This window comes from Papilio polytes, unplaced genomic scaffold, assembly GCF_000836215.1.
Source record: "Papilio polytes unplaced genomic scaffold, Ppol_1.0 DF823731.1, whole genome shotgun sequence".
Lineage (NCBI taxonomy): Eukaryota > Metazoa > Arthropoda > Insecta > Lepidoptera > Papilionidae > Papilio > Papilio polytes.
In genome coordinates, this window is record NW_013525473.1 from 3,175,369 (window position 1) to 3,192,732 (window position 17,364).

The 17,364-nt window shown below is 31.8% G+C and overlaps 1 protein-coding gene across 2 annotated transcripts; it reads right to left on the reverse strand.

Annotated features, from left to right (window-relative positions):
• Positions 1–1,087: 1,087 nt before the first annotated feature.
• On the reverse strand, positions 1,088–14,565 carry LOC106103798 (fatty-acid amide hydrolase 2-B-like). 2 transcript variants are annotated; one of them, XM_013283682.1, is made up of 9 exons: positions 14,431–14,565; positions 6,114–6,296; positions 5,631–5,850; positions 4,446–4,663; positions 3,841–3,970; positions 3,305–3,444; positions 3,083–3,223; positions 1,954–2,223; positions 1,088–1,580 (listed from the first exon to the last, which is right to left on the reverse strand). In XM_013283682.1, the coding sequence occupies exons 2-9, from the start codon at positions 6,288–6,290 to the stop codon at positions 1,224–1,226; spliced, it is 1,653 nt and encodes a 550-aa protein (XP_013139136.1). In that variant the 5' UTR covers positions 6,291–6,296; positions 14,431–14,565; the 3' UTR covers positions 1,088–1,223. The 2 variants fall into 2 exon arrangements, with proteins under 2 accessions (XP_013139136.1, XP_013139135.1); XM_013283681.1 differs by lacking the exon at positions 14,431–14,565 and adding an exon at positions 9,511–9,829.
• Between the last annotated feature and the right edge of the window lie 2,799 nt (positions 14,566–17,364).

A 17,364-nucleotide genomic window follows, 5' to 3' on the forward strand; every position in this document is an offset into this window, starting at 1 on the left:
GGTAATTGATGTATTGAAAAACTAGGAAGGAAGCCTTACAGTACTTGCGTAACATCAAACACAACACAATGTCATCGTGTAGTCGCCCCAGACACAGGGATTAACCTTCAAAGGTAACTCATCCTATACCAGGTCACACATGGTTTAACTGTTGTCAAGTCTAGGTGATCTGTAAAATCTGTATTAATTCCTACTTAATTAATACCTAATGTTATGAAAATGTAACTTATTTCTTTTATAAGAAAATAAAACATTCAATTGCACACATTTTTAATCTTCGGGTAGTTGCAGTCTTTTATACAGTAGATCAGTGTTCCTTGTCGAATTTATTGGTTGCTTCTCAAAGATTGAAGAGTTTTGTCTGAGCTGTTCACAGAACTTGCTTTCTCCCCCTGGGTCCTGGGACCTTTTGTGGGCAATGTTTCTATTGAACAATACATTTTAATTCGTAGGCTTCACTATCGTCGGTTGTTTTCTATAATTATCTTTACGAAATATGGGAAATGAAAAAAAAAAACATATATTATTACATGCTTTATATCGAGAAAATCTCACCCTCCACGAGGTCTAGGCCAGGTTCTAATCGTATTAACTATGTAGAAGGCTTTTCCATTCGCCTTGTGAGGATTTCAAGAGCAAAAGATTTATTTAATCGATAACACCGATAATTCTTCTAACTTCCTTGTTTTAATTAATCTTTAATGGACATCTTCATTTTTGTTTGGTAATTTAATGAAAATGGCAGAGATGCTCAATTGTTTATGTTTTTGGCTATGGATATGATTTGAAGGTCGTAGTATTTTTTTTAATGTGTTAAAATAAAGTAAATCACCATCTACATTTCAAATAATTTTATTTAAGTAATTAAATGTGTTAATAGGATTATTAGTTGAAAACAGTGATAATTAGATTTGGTAGATTTTCTGTCGGATCGGATGTCATTTAAACTAACGTAAATACGTTACGCCAGTAAGTACTGGTATTTACTATTAGGTATAGTATTTTATTTACTATGGTGTAACATTACTTAGTTAATGCAATTTTATTTTTACTCTTAGCAAAAGGAATAGTGAAAGACGAGGAGAGGCTTAATTCAGATCAGGTAGTTTTTAATATACTCACATACATCAGTAAAAATATAAATTATTCTTCATATTTATTTACTTAATTTATTATAATCTGTGATATACATTCAATGTTTTTTTTATTTATTTTCTTATGTGCTACGCATTACTAATATTTACATTACAATTAATATCCTTTTCACCCAGTACTGAGTTTTTATACTTCTGAACTGTTTCTAATGATGTGTTGGGTGGTACCCAGCCACCGAAGGCTTTTTCAAATTCTTTGGCAACAGCTACAGTTAAATAATCGTTATATCTGCCGGCGACTATTTGCATCCCAACTGGCAACCCTTTGTCTGTGAATCCTAGAGGACACGCCGTTACTGGCAACCCTAACGCGTTGAAAATCGTTAGATATCCACAATTTAAAAACTTGTAAAATATTTTATAGTGTACATGAGCTGGACTGGGAAACGTTGGGAAGAACAGCACAGCGTTCTCCGATAAAGCTTTCTGAAAACAAAATAACAATTAAATAATGCCATGAGTTATATTTAAAGAGCTTCGTCAGCGGATTCTACCTTATTATAAGAAATGTTTTAAATTACAATTTATTAGGGGATCAAATCTATAAAATGTTCAGTATTTTGGATATAATTAAGGTTTAAATTTTGCTGGTACTTTTAAACAATGGATATAATTGTAACTAGCGATATTAATTTTAACACTGCACTAGAGATCTCGTCAGGAATGCGCGCGAATATCCATCCTTGTAATGACATTGACAGCTGTCAGCTAGGGACGTGACGTTTATGCCGACAATCTAGTGTTGCATCAATTCTAGAACACGGTACTAATTTCATTCTTAACAGAACATCGTACTTACTTGAAAATCAGTCTTAATCTCTTCGAACATCTCAACAAGTTTCTTATAATACCCTGATGGTAAAGCGTCAAAGAATTTCTTAACAGGACCGTAAGCTACACATGTGAAGTTGTGTCGCGAGACGCCGAGCAGCTTCCTCAGCACCTCGGGCCACGTCGACACCCACAGCTCCCGCTTCTCTGGATCCGTGTAAATGTTTCTAATATGCTCTATCTTGAATAAGACTCTTACACTGATTTCCCACATGTGTTCGATGTTTTTAATATTTAGCTGTAAATAAAAAAACATGAGAAAATATCTATACTAATATAATAAAGCGTAAACACACTACTATGTGGCGTATGTAAGCAATCACAGCATATTTTTGAATAATTATTTCTTTAATAAAAAGCGCTACACCTACGACACGTTTTAGGCTATATATTTTCACGCTATTAAAATTAAGGGATAAATAAATTGGAAAAAAAACTTTAATGTCGGAAAGGGACCATAAACTACAAGCTGCCAACATTAAGGAAGCAAGGTTGTCATGTCATTTTGACATTTGCAGTTGATAATTTGACATATTTAAATAATAAAATAAAATTTTCATAATTTCATGCGGATGAAGCAGCACGGGAGCAGCTAGTCACGAATATTTGTGAGAAGAGTCTTAGTGGCGTTTTAAACAATTATTGTATTGGATCTGTACTAACGGGCGTAAAGTACACCAACATTCTCATACTTTTTCGATTATGTTAAGAATAAGAATACGTTCTCGTTATGTCACGCAAATGTTCATGATAAGTCCGCAGACGATGGGTGAATTTCAAAACAAAATAAATGCTAGTCAAAACAAAACAATTGATTTCAAATAATTTGCTACTTATTATTTCACTATTTTTTTTATAACATAAGCTGGCGAATGAGCAAGCGGCCATCTAAATCCACCGAAATGGAAAGCGACCGCTGCCCACAATGCGTTGCCTACCCTTCATTGACGGAGGAGGAGATGTACATAAAGAGGATATTTCCCCTTCCTTTGCGTTTCCACCATCAGATCCTTTTCCTTCCTATCCTTACCTCTTAATAAAAGGGTGAAAAGGGAAAGGGACTAAAATTAGGCCTCTTATTATTATTATTTATGTACCTGTTCAACTTCCACATTGTAAGTATGTTGTATGTAACCTCTTGCTTTATCCATAGCTTTTTTAACATCTGGTCCAATTTTGTCTGTGACGTCACTTCCTTCGCCATTCATGTAGTAGAATTTAATTTTTCGAAAATCTATCTGAAATGTTACATTTTTTGAACATTAAAAATTAAAAAAATGGATAGTGGTAGAAGTGATAGAATTGTAAATACAACTTACAGGTTTATCAAATGGTATTTCTGGGGATCCGGGTTGCTTTAAAACATTTAAGAGTAACGGCAAATCTTCGGCATATCGTGTTAAAGGTCCTACTGCAAAATATTCTTCGAACTGTGGATCCAAACAGTCTGGTATGTGTCCTAGAAGTCACAAATAAAAAAAACAAGTATATACTGAGTTCAAATTGGCTTTTCAAGTATATCACAAACAGGTTGCTAATCGTTTTGGATTGGATATTTTAAGAAGATTTAAAAGAAATAAACGCATTGGTTCATAGTCATATTAATACTAACTAATGTTATAAATGCGAAAGTTTAGATGGGTTTGTTAGAGTTTGTAGGCTAAACGGCTAAACGGATTACGATGAAATTTGGTATAGATGTAGAGGATAGTCTAAAAGAACATATAGGCTACTCACTTTTGTCTTTTTTAGCTAGTTTTTAGTTAATAGATAGTTATGCAATTTTATATGAATTTCCCTCTCTCTCTCTCTCTCTCTCTCTCTCACACACACTTGTAGAAGCATGCCGTCTTACCTTCAACTGATAACAATTTCGGTGTTGGCTTGTGACCAAATATTCCAGTAAACATAGGTGGAAGTCGCAAGGAGCCAGCGATGTCGGAACCCACGCCAATAATGGAGGCAGCCGCGGAAATTAATGCTGCCTGAAAAATATAAATAAGATTTCTTATAGATGTGTACTTCTCATAAAAAACTATGATTATAAAAAAAAATATAGACTAGACATAGGGAACAAAATTTTTTCACCGGTAACTCCTTTGTACGGTAATATCAAAATCTCAGGTGCCAAATTTGACATACCGAGACGATTCGCAGTGTTTAAATTATTTGTTTACTGGCTTTGGCCCGCGACTCCGTTCATGTGGAGTTAAAAAAACCAAAAGTGAGTTTTCTATGTGTTCATCCAGTCTATCATCTACGTTTATGTCAAATTTCATCGAGATCCTTTCAGCAGTTTAGGCTACAAACTCGAAGAAACATCCATTCATCCATCTAAACATTCGCATTTATAATATTAGTAAGAAGTAAGATAAGATTAGGTAGTGCTTGTGAGATTACGTGAAGAATGTTTCAGACATTTTTTTGAATATCTTAGTCTATTCCATCAAAATAACTTACTTCGCCACCAGAAGATCCGCCGGCGGTATGTTTCAAGTTGTACGGATTTAAGGTGAGACCGGTGACGTTGTTATACGTCTCCCAGTTCATGCAGAGTTGTGGTGTGTTGGTCACTGCGATCGGTATAGCTCCGGCGGCTCTCGCCAGTCTAACGATTTCCGCGTCCTTCTTCGCCGGATTCCTGACGTCACAATCTGTACCCGAGTCATTACACATACCTGGAAAGTTAGTATCAAAGATGTACTAAATCACTTTGAGAATAGGATGGACACATGCTGGCTTAGAGGCAGTTAATAATTTGTTGCGAATTATTTTAAAAATTCATTTTTTAAACTGTACCGACTGTAATTTTACATGTAGTTTTGATATCTAACTATGTCATTCTAATTGCTTTAGTAAAAATGACTTGACATTTTTATATATAAAATATGATAGACGTGATATTAAATTTATACATTTATACATTTTACAAACTGCAGTTTTTATACCAATGCAGTTATATAAACGCATTGTATACCTAACTATAATAAGCAGAGGTACAAATAATTGTAAATACTAAATCTAACACTGACATTGCACTGGACTGTTTGAAACATCGCGTAATTCCATTTTATTATTCGTTAGGTTAAACAGGTTATCACCGCTTGCAATTATAAATAATCATTAGCATTGTAAATAACATTAAATTATGTTATAATTCACAATAAACTGCAAATTATATCTTTACGACAAACTGTAAAATTTAATATAAGTAGACCAGATGGTTAATTAAGCTTGTTATTTATTTTAATTGTATCATGGACAATATCATTTAATTATTAATAGTTATGTATTAAACTATAAATTCTCTTTGTTCCAGTAATTTTATACGTAGTATTAGAATAGAAATTAAATCATCGACGTTTGACCTCACACACCTCGTGTTATGTACAAGTACAAACAACTTTATAAAAACAAAACCTAATAATTCTAGTGTCTGTCATTATTAGAATTAACTAGTATTACTAATAAATATTGGAAAGGATTTTTTTATAGAAGATGTCAAACGCAGAGGATCGACTAATGTTATTTGATCCGACGCCCATGGACATCTTCAACGCCAAAGGAAGCACAGATGAGTTGCCGGCCTTTGAATCTCTCAAAGTACGCTCGTTTAAGAAAATGTAAGTACGAAATGTAATTTACCTTCAACCGCTATACTTTCTTTGACCGTCATAGGCAAACCTAGAAGTGGGTACGTCTCTGCTAGCATGTCCGTAGAGCCAGTGTAAGCTTCTAACATCTTGTCTATAAGCCTGGCGTCTCTTAGCGCCAATTCGTAGCGAGGCTCGACGATTGCGTTCAAGTAATGATTTACTTCCCTACATCGCTCAATGTACGCAGATACCACTTGCTCGGATTTTATCTGAAAACAATGATTATAAAAATTTGTGAAGTGCTATTGATGCTAAAGTTTATTTTTATATGGAGCGAGGTTGAAAAAAAAATAACACTTATTCACAATAAACATTAGACTAACTACTTACTCTTGTTTTTTTTTCAATTCCACGCGAACAGAGTCGCGAGCAATAGCCAATTAATGTATATGTGTTTTACTTTTTTCAACATAAAAAATAATGGACCTTATTTATTTTAAAACTTAACAATTACAATATTAATCAATAATACCTGTTTGTTTCTTATCATCTTGGTGAGAGAGGTAGCTGATTTGAAAAGCAAAGGATTCGTAGGTGGTGGACAAGTTCCATTTCTTCGTTTGTTTACAATCCATGTAATTGGTATGACTATTATAGCAAGCAATGAAACCAGAAACCGCAGAAAACGTCGCAAGAACCAGGGCATCATGACTGTCTGTAACGAAAACAAATCAATATATTACGAGTACTAGCTAAGTTAGAGGACGTTATTAAATACTAATATTATAAATGTGAAAGTTTAGATGGATGGATAGATGTTTGTTAGAGTTTGTAGTCTAAACGGATGAACGGATTTCGATGAAAGTTGGTATAGATGTAGAGGATAGTCTGAAAGAACTCATAGGTTCACTTTAGTTTTTTAAATTCACTAGTACGGACTTATGGGCGACAGCTAGTACTGCATTTTTTCAGTCTAACCAAGAATATATAAATTCTTATTTGGAGTGCTTCAATCTGATTTTAACATGTATCACTCTCTATTCGGCTAAAATATAAATTAGATCCATGTTTATGATGGTTTTTATATTTCTATCAGACTTTAAAGTACTTTTATCAATACACTGATTGTATCTCTTGTTACTCTTTAACTAACAAATTTGTTTTTTATTTGAATTTTAATGAAACTTTGATGTTATTTAGCAGGAAAATAAATAATTAAACGACGGAAAAGATCTAGAATAACCTTCACTGTTTAGTTCGCTGTTTTTGAATACATGAATCTATTTTTAAAATCTTCATAGTCAATTAATGTTTGGAATTTAGATCTAAAAATAAAGCAAAACACCAATTCGTTTTAGCTTAACCTTTTGCATACCGGTTTTTAAATTAAAGTTAGTTATTATTTTGATATATCATATTTTATACGTTTAAATCTGTAATTTATTCCCGTGTTAGTAATTTAATCCTTTTTTATTTTTAAATAAATTGATTGCTTGATTAATTGCTTTTATAATACTTTCGGAAGACTAGCTAGACCAACTCAGAGCTATTTTAATCTTACAAGATTAGTAGCTGTGTAGATTTTAATAGATGACCTCTACATTATACCAATTCTCAAACCATACCGTAGTTCATCAAATAATGGATATAAGCAAAGCAAACTAACCTCGGCAAGGCTACATCGGTTGCCTAATTTTGCGAATAGCAAGTGCTTTGACCTCAAAATGCATAGACTGTTACCAATCGATCCTAGGGTCTAGTGGTTAGAAGTTCGAATCTTACTAAGTAGTTTTTTAAAATAAGAAATTAGTAAAATAAAAAACTAAAAATTAAGACTAAATCTCTGTTAATATTAAAGTTCCAAAGTACTAATGTAACTTGTTTTAAATAGCAGAAATGAAATGATATTACAATAAATAAATCTAGAAAATATGTAAATAAGTTTAATAAAAATTTCTGAAAATTGAAATTACGTGACTGTCGTAGATTTTTTTATTTCCTGTATTCCTTTTATAGGCGTTAACTTAAAAAACAACGGAAGTAAATTAAAAAAAAGTAATGACGAATTGTCACAAAATAATGAAAATCTGTAATCTATCTATCTGTAAGCAAAAAAGGCCAGTCGTGTGAGGCATTGTGTTTTTTCATTTTATGCGAAAGTTAAAAAAAATGATTTATGTTAGTTTTTGCAACATACTCTACTGAATGCGACAAAAAATATAACTTTAAAATTCTTAAAGAAAAAATTATGTAAACTTTAAGCAATTAATCTATATTAGCATTGTAAGCAATTACGTATGGGTAATGAGTTAATGGCCTCTTAACAAGGAAGGAATGTATTTCACATATTTGTTCGAAACCGGAATAAATTAAAAAAATCTTGTTACTATAGAATCAGAGACCATAATGTATTTAACTAGCGGCCTCTCCTGGCTTCGCACGGGTGGACAATTTTTTAAACATTGGATGGTATAAATATAGGTCCACTATATTTTTGGTATACATTTGTCATACTGTCGTCTTTATTTCGAAAGTGATTTTAATCGGTTTGTTTATAAAAAGGCTACTGCCCTATTGGAAATGATAGGCACACATCCGTTTACTTTTGTTATCTAAAATATGTTAGACTCATGATTTCAAACTGTTATTGCAGCATAAATGTGATTTTATTATTATGTGTTTTAATACCGTTTGCGGTTGGTTCATTGCAACTAATATTTTTTTTTATGTACGTTACGTAAATGTTAGTGATCCCATCTATACTAATATTATAAAGAGGAAAGATTTGTAATTTTTTATGTATTGGAATAACTCAAAAACTACAGGGCCGATTTCAAAAATTCGTTCACCATTAGATAGGCAAGTTTATTCGAAAAATTTTATAAAAAAGAGATTAATACATTGTTAATGTTGATATTAGTGTACAAAACAAACTGTAAAAATTAAACCGCAGTTTTCATATTTAATCCACAATTGAGTCGTAGGGGATAGTGGTGTATAATATTGTTAGAAGTTCTGTCATGTTCGAACGCTACATATATTGAGTATAGAGGTCACGAAATATGTTTGAGGCTGTCCCAAAATAAAATCACAACGGACTCGTTGGTTAGAAGTAAAAGTATTTTCCAGAGATTCCATCTCATCTGTGTGTAAAGTTAAGCTCAAATAGTCTTAGTGAAATTGACGCTAGCTATCATTACTATGATATCCAAAAGCATGTTTTCCTTCTAAATTATAGTTAGTCTAAAAACTAATGTTATGAATATAGGAAATCCAAATTAGTTATCTGCGTATGTTACGACATTGTAGATAATCGAAACAAAACAGCATTGACTTACATATTTATCTATTTTAGAGTTCCTTGTTTTTAATTAAATTAAAAGAAGCTTCGAATGTTTATTATTTCCCGATATATATTTGTCCAGTTTATCATTTACATCACAAAGACTGGCATTTCTTGATTTTTGTATTATTTCCATTAATTCTACGTGAATCAATGAATCTACAATAACAGTTTCGTATATAATGAATGATAATTAATTCTTTTAGTTACCAATAATGTAGTCGATGGGCACACCTGTCGGATTGGCCTACATTAGTACTGGTGTGCTTTGATTCCGCTTCATTTTCTTTTTTTCACTTTAAAACCACATTGCAGTTTAAAAAACGCGCGAAATGCGTTATGAATATTTTCGATTATTTGAACTACAATTGAGGAGTATTTAGAGAGTATAAATATAAAAGTAAACTTAGGAAATTGTAATCACTATTATTATGTTTTCGTATTCCTGAAGGATATTAGAAAAATTCTTAATTTGATACATGCAATTACTAATGATTTGAGCGTGATAAAATACATTAGTTTTACAGATAATTTATGTCGATTAACAATGAAGTATTACCAAACGTAATTAAAAATGTTTAAATACCTTCCTCGCAACAGTCGCAAAGTAAACATTAACAATATTATACAACAGACGTTGTAATTCAACATTTGCTTTCGACAACCATGGCGGATACCATAAGTTCGAATTGTTCAACAACACTTCGGCGATAACAAACCCATTATACACACTTGCACTTAATAATATCAAAAATACTCGTGTCACAATATTCGTTGTTTTATTAAAAAATGCTAAACACACACTCCCGATTGTAACTCCCATGATTTACGTTACAATTTGTAGTAAACACGATAAGTAACTAGTCATAGGGTCAAAGCGTCTGAGGCGACTGCTACAAAACATACAGTGATACAGACAAAGGCAAGTGATATTTATTATCGAATATGACGTATTCAATATGAAGCAGAGACAGAGTACCCGCTACTGTGGACATTGTATTTATATGATACGAACTGTCAAATTATAAGCAGCACTTAAGGTTGACAATCGCTTAAAATGTATTACATTTGTAATTAATATTCGTTATTGTAACGAAAGTGGTAGCAGGTGCTTATATGTAAAACAAATGGCGAATATACATAAACTATTAAATTTACGTCACGTACGTCTAATAAAAATTCTTTATTAACTATTAAAATTATTTTAATAACATTTTAATAAATCGTTGCATTTTATTTTAACATCAAGTATTTATAATTAATATCCTTCTCACTTTATTGGCATTGTATATCAACTATAAACCTAACTAGTTTCAATTAAACACAATGCACGTATGTTAAACTTAGTTGCACGTGATAAAACTTTAAAGAAGAGATAAAAGGAAGGTAAATTAATATAATGGTAAGGCCAAGAATAAACAACATATTTACATAGTTAACATCTATTATCCTGACTTGAATTAAGTAAAACAAAACTTTCAGCTGTTACAAGCATCGTGGGTGAGTTATTTTACAATGGCCTTTTCATTCCAGCAGGGGTTAAAAGGCTTATGTGAGACTTCGCAGACCAGTGGTGATCTGTACTGTCCAGCACACTGGTTGGTCGTCTAACCGCTCCTGATTTTAACGTCCGTATTATCCTCAGGATTATTATATTAAATGTATAACACGAGTATTCGTTATTCACTAAAGATTTAATCGAAATGATTTTTTGGTAATAATTACTATTTTAATTCCAAGCTTCTCTGCCGGGAACCAAATAAGGTATTACCTTTTTAATTTCTCGCAACCAGGAAAATAGAAGAATACCTTTACTAGGAAGATAAATTAATTTACACATTTTAAAAGATTTTAGCTTAAATAATAAAACACTGTTAGTTTTATTCCAAGATCTATTGGCAAATTTATAAAATCTAAAATAGATTCTACTTAATTTTATCTCCTTGCTTGTACCGTATTCATTTGTTGACAATTTGAGATAACATTTATAACGTTAATGCAAAAATTACATTGAAAATGAGCATATAATCTCATAACGTAAATTACATTTTGATAATGATTTCTAAAAATTTTCGCTAAGTTATCAATGATGAATATGGGGTTACGTAATGTTTTATAGTAAAATCCTTAAGTATGTACACAGATTGATTTTCTATTACAAAGTTAAAAAAGTCTGTCACGAAATGCAATATCTAACTACTTATGCCATGTCTAAATTGTATTATCTTCGAATTTTTTTTAGTTTTACGTCACACTAAAACCTATCGATTTTTTTTAATTTATCCACTAATTGATATACCGTGACACAAACTTTACAATTTATCCATTTCTGTAAATATAGTATCTACGGTATAAACATTGCTAAACGAAAACGTTACATTTCTCAAGTCCGACCTAAACCTAAGTTCGTACTTGCAGTTACGCAGTATTTGAACGGAATGAGGTTGTTGCACAAATTCCTTTTACAGGGCTGTCAATTCTAATGACTGGATTATCCACTTCACTGTCAACAGAAAGCAATTATCTTGGATGATTTAGATGTTATAGCAACCTTGTTCTTTAATTGTTATTGTATTTGTTGGCAACACATCACTTATGTTACAAAGTTATTTAATTCTATGGGTTAAATTTAGTATAAGTTACAAGTAATCTGTAGAACTAGCGCATCGTAAATGACACATTAATGTTTACTAGGGTCGGTCCAAAACCGACTCAATCAAAGAAAGCTAACACAATACTTACACGACATACGACTACAATAAGGAATATTGGACAACCATGGTATACAAGTCCTGTTAGTTGCACCACTGCCGGCGTTTTACTTCCACTCGCTGGAACGTTGCATCGTTGCAATGAAATAAAGCGGTTACTCTAGTAGACCTTTTCGTAATCAAAACATGCGAGTACTAGAAAATACGATCAATGTGATAATTTAATCCCAGCTTATGGGAGACAAGTACAACATTGATCCATACATAATTACATCTGTAATTAAAATAACTTAATTACAGATATTTTTACCATCATGATTCTTTCAAGTATAATGTTTGTATTCGGTTGTAGGGCATGTTTATGTTAGGTCCCTACTTAGTTCGAGTTGAGAGGGCGCGCAAGTTTTCCCGCGCGCAAGAGGCTGAGCTGTTGAGAAGGCCCACAACCAGTCACCACCGGGTTGTGTGATGAATATTAACTGTGCCCATGCTCCGGTGAACAGTGAAGACGAGGAAACCAGAGGAGGATTACTGGGTAGGCTCCACGTCCTTTTCATTAGGAAGGGATGAGGAGAGAGTCCAACAAACCCAGTGTGTCTTTCCCCAAGACAACTGGAATGCGTAACGAATTCTCCCTCTTAAAAAAAGGGCAAGCTTATGCTTCCTTATTAGTTTATCGTTGTTCGCTATACACATAAAATAACTTGTGATATTTAACATAAGCATATAAAATACACGGATAAACATTTATGTACAAATACAGTGTCATATTCTTATTTGTTTTATTTTACTCGTATTACACAAGTTAGTAGTAAGTTTACAATTTAATATAAGTATTTTCTCAATTATTTACATGCTATGTAAATACAATTGATATTTTGTTGCGAAATGTACGCAGATGTAACATATAACAATCCGCTACAAATTACACTAGAATTTAGCTTGTTATTTCTTTTAGGATGTTCTAATTGTAGGTATATCTACCTGTTTGCTCGTCTCTTATATTGTTTTCCTATATCATCCTCATTATAAGTTTCCATACCGTAGATTTAATTTTTCAAACAAAATATGAAGGAATATTTTATAGAAACATTAGGCATTGCTTCTTATTATTTTCTCTAAAAGCAGTAGTTATCATCAGAGCTATCAAAATTACTTAATATTTTTATCAACATTTGATCTAGTAATTTATCAATGTGTGATATCGCGACAATACGTGATTTAAAACGAATGGCGGGTTTATGTAAATTAAGACGTGAGATACGCATGACTATCGAAATGGTTGTGAACTTTTCTAGATATAAACGTTACTATTGTGATAAAATGCAATTATTAGATTTTTAATTATTAATGCCATAGCTCTGTATTACACTATTCCCCTTAAAGTATCTCACTAAATTAATCCATAACATTTTATTTTATGATACAGAATTTCGATGACTTGACGACGTAGATAAGTAAACATTATTTAGAAACAGGAGCATTGCATTGCATTAGTTCATAATTTCTTACAACCGTGTGTGAAATAAATAATTATATCACTGTAAGTACTCTTTATTTAGCTACTTATCATTCAAAAACAATGGAGAAAGATCAACGTTTTCTTCGCAAGTTCATAAATAATTCATCATTCATAATACCATTATTAGGCGCGCATTAAAAGACAGGTAATCTTACAACTCGTGTTAAATTAAAGAGAAACCAGTACGGCAACTGTGTCGAGGTACGAAGTACTTACGCTATGTACACTTTCTATTGCATACGTCGTTTACTTGCAGCAAAGGTGGCATCAAAACGTTGAACGAAACAAATATCGTATGCGTAGTACTGTTACGAAAAATCGTATCTGAATTCGTTTATATTAAGTTGAGGATCATCTATCAACGATTCAGCGACTAAGGTCTGGTAGCCTTGGAATGAGAAATTATTTACGAAACTTCCTCTTTTTATTCAGCCGAGATTAACTCTATCGTTACAAACAATGGAAATGGTTTAATTTAAGTGACAATAGTAAAAAAATTACCCTCAGTATGATTGAAAGTATTGAATATTTTATCTATATTTAAATAATTCGTTATAATTATTGCATCTTCTATATAGAGTAGGTCACTGAGCTGCACTCTAAGAAATCGATAGTAATTGTTACAACGGGACTTTGAGCAACAGCATCTGATCATGACTGAGCATGTAATTGACCGAGTGCCGGGTAAGATATGCTTACGAGTACCAAGATTGTTGTAACTATAGTTTATCCATAGATTATAAAAAAATGACATGGTTTGTTATTATTTATGATTGTATATGGTACAAATCATAACGTTTTATTTTATTAACATATTTTATCCTACCAAGCGGAGACTAAAAAAATATCTCCCTTTTAAATTTATTTAACGTATATGATATTTTCGATTTTCTATTTATTACCAGTGCTTAAAGGTTTACTCATAGTTAATTTTTTTGTTAAAATGTTTTGTTGTTGACGAATGGAAATTAAAAAAAATTATAATAAATAACTTCATTTAAATGCAACGTTTATGTACTATCAATAAAATCAATGTCAAATAAATTACAAAAATAAAACCGTTTAAATACCAATGCGACATACAAAAAAAGAAACATTTATATTTATTCTGTTCATTAACAAACAATGCCAATAATTGAAACACTTATCAATAATATGAACAAATATTAACAGAATTTTGATAACTAACCGAATATGTTTCTAAACTAAATTTTATTTTTTAAGATCTTACAAATCAGGATAAATTAAATAGAATTAAGATTTCTGTACTTACAGGTTAATAAATTTCTGCCTCTATAAAAATAAGAAACAACGATTCGAAAATGCGATCTTTCAAAAGAAAAGCGCGATTGTGACAGAGATCTGTGACACGCGCCACCGACGCCGGCGCGGTTAAGACTTCACGCGTTCGCGCCAAAACTGAACGCCGCCATATCGCTCCCGCCATAAACAAACACTTTTTTTTTTTCAATTCACATTGCACGAAAAAGGCATTATTGTTGCTTTTAAAATCAACATATTGTATTGAAGCTACTAGTTATGTTTTTGCTAAGAATTGTTATTAGTTGAAATATTAAAAAAAATCTATGTAATGCTTAGATTACCTAAGCATTTTGATGACAAAATTACATTGCATAGTAGTAAAAAAATTCGTCGTGTATAAACTATGTTTTAAATTGCCTGTATTAACTTATCCACTTATATTTTTTTTAATCAACATTTATTAGACGATTTTCCATTTTTTATTTACTATAATCATTTGAGGTAGATATTTATTTGAATTGTGGTAAGTAAATGTTTGTAGGATGAAGGATGAATAATTTATTTGAATGGACAAGGATAGCTGAGTTAATAAAACACCGGGGCAAATATGTGCTGAGTGGTAAAGGTTGCGTGAATTCTAAGTTTTATGGAAATTAAACATTGTTGGTGTGTGCCTTAATTAGTACATATAGACTTTAAACCTTTTAAATGTTGATAAAAAGAACTTACAGACGAATTGAGAACCTTGTGGAAGTCTAAAGGTGCGATAATATGATTCGTGTGTTACGATTATAATAATTAGAGATGTACATACCCAGTAAAAAATCTTAAGTGGTCGCCCTGGAAAATTAAGCCAATACAAAACAAAAGACAACCTTAGGTAAGTGGGATAAGGTCAGGGAGTAGATGAGATAAAAAAAACAATTGCAAAATAAGTAGGTATAATATAACCTATAGAGGTGTAAAGATAACTTTCTAATTAAACTGTTAGATATAACTTGCTTTTTTATTAAAATCAGTCAACGGTAACGTTTCATTGTCTGTATGTTGAGTTATCTAGGCCGAATGGTGAAATTGTTAAGCGATGATGCGCCAAAGTTGTGTTTGTTATCAGTATCAGTATTCAATTGTTAACTTCATTGAAATAACTAACAAGAAGCGCCATCTGTGAGTTAACATTTGTAAAAACGTACAAATATTTTTTGAAATGCTCTTGCCACTCACCAACAGATGGCTAATCTTTTAATAATACATTGAAACGTGGTTCCTACTACTTCTGTAGAAAAAAAATTAATATGAACAACGTTTTGGTCATATGCATAGCATAATTTGTTTTCTTTCAAAGTGTTTTAATAATTTTTGAAACCGTTTGTTCCAGATTGTGCTACTAGATGGCGTCACTTATCCGGTCAATTAGGAATTTCTTCTAATTATCCAATTTAATAAAATTGAAGATATTCACAATACGACACTAAAATTGTTTAATTGAGTGATATTTCTAAGGCTGTTTTTATTTTCAATGCTTAATTTAATTTTGATATGATACGTACATATTTTCGTAATTTGGTGGGACATTAGAAGTCATGCTAGATTAAAATAAATATTTCGCATATGTAAAACATCAAATTAAGTAATTATAGGTAGTATGTATTTAGAAAAGAATATAGAATAAAAATCAGTTAATGACAAAAAGCGGGCTCGCCGTAAGCGCGGGCGGTTGCGCCTCGCGACATGTTGCCATAAATCAGAGGGGGCGCCACCCTCGCCCCCCTCGCTACGGGTAAGTGTGATCTTTCCCTAGATCCTACATTTTTATAACTGGCAACATCCACACGACTTTTTCGCGAAGCAATATCGAATGGAATTTGTGAACACGTAGTTACTCTTTGTCCTTACCTACTGGTTTAGCGAAATGTGTATTGTAAGAATTTTGTTGTATTTTATAAAACTTTAATTTTAATACTACACGTATTGTAAGTACTTACTACTAGTTTTTTAATTAATAGAAGCTAAGGAAAATGTGAGACTACCCTCAATGCAAAATGTTAATAAGCAAATCGTGAGGTAAGCTGCTGTTATAGCATATTTACGCAAAGAATCGGAATTTTCATACATTATTATTGCAGATATTGCGAGAATCAAGAAAGAACCTGCTTAAAAAATCTGAATTATCTTCATAATTTTCAGATGTATGTTAAAAAACTTTGGAAGGATACTTTTAAAACGCATCATGATAACCTCAGATGTAAGGAAATATTTAGGTATGTTTACTTATTTTTTAGGTTAGATTAGTGTTCTTTATATTGATAAAGTATATGAACGGTGTTACAAAGTATAAATACGCATTTACTAATAAAATACTTTTGAGTATTAGTTCTTAGTGTTCCTGTGAATAAGTTTAAAATAGTCAAGTACCCTAAAGTTTCTAAATACTTAAATAGATGGCGTTGTTCTCCATTTAAATATGTTATTATTTATCTCGATTTTTCTTTTCAGAAGACAAACAAACAACCTTGGATTCGTTAAAGGTTTGGAAATTTCCAGACAGAAGACATATTGAAGTCGGTATATTTACATGTTACTCAGAACAATAAAACTGTTACGTCACGACCCGGTCTGTAAGTAATGTTATTTTTTATACTGCACTTTTCTTACTAGTAGGTTGTGGTACGAACTCGCTCGGAAATGTATTACAAAAACATAGTTTTAAAATAATATTTTACGTTACTTTTTTTCTTTACGGACTGAAAAATACGAAACGCGGGAAAACAAATGACAGCCGAAAATTTTACAATTGTTTTATTTTACTCTTTCGCAGAGTTTTTCGAGAGCTTTTTACTTTATTGCAACTGCCGTTGTATTACAAATATAATTGAAACGTACCAATTTTGATATCTGTAATTTTGTACATTATAACAACTAAAAAAAACATAAAGGAGTAGTA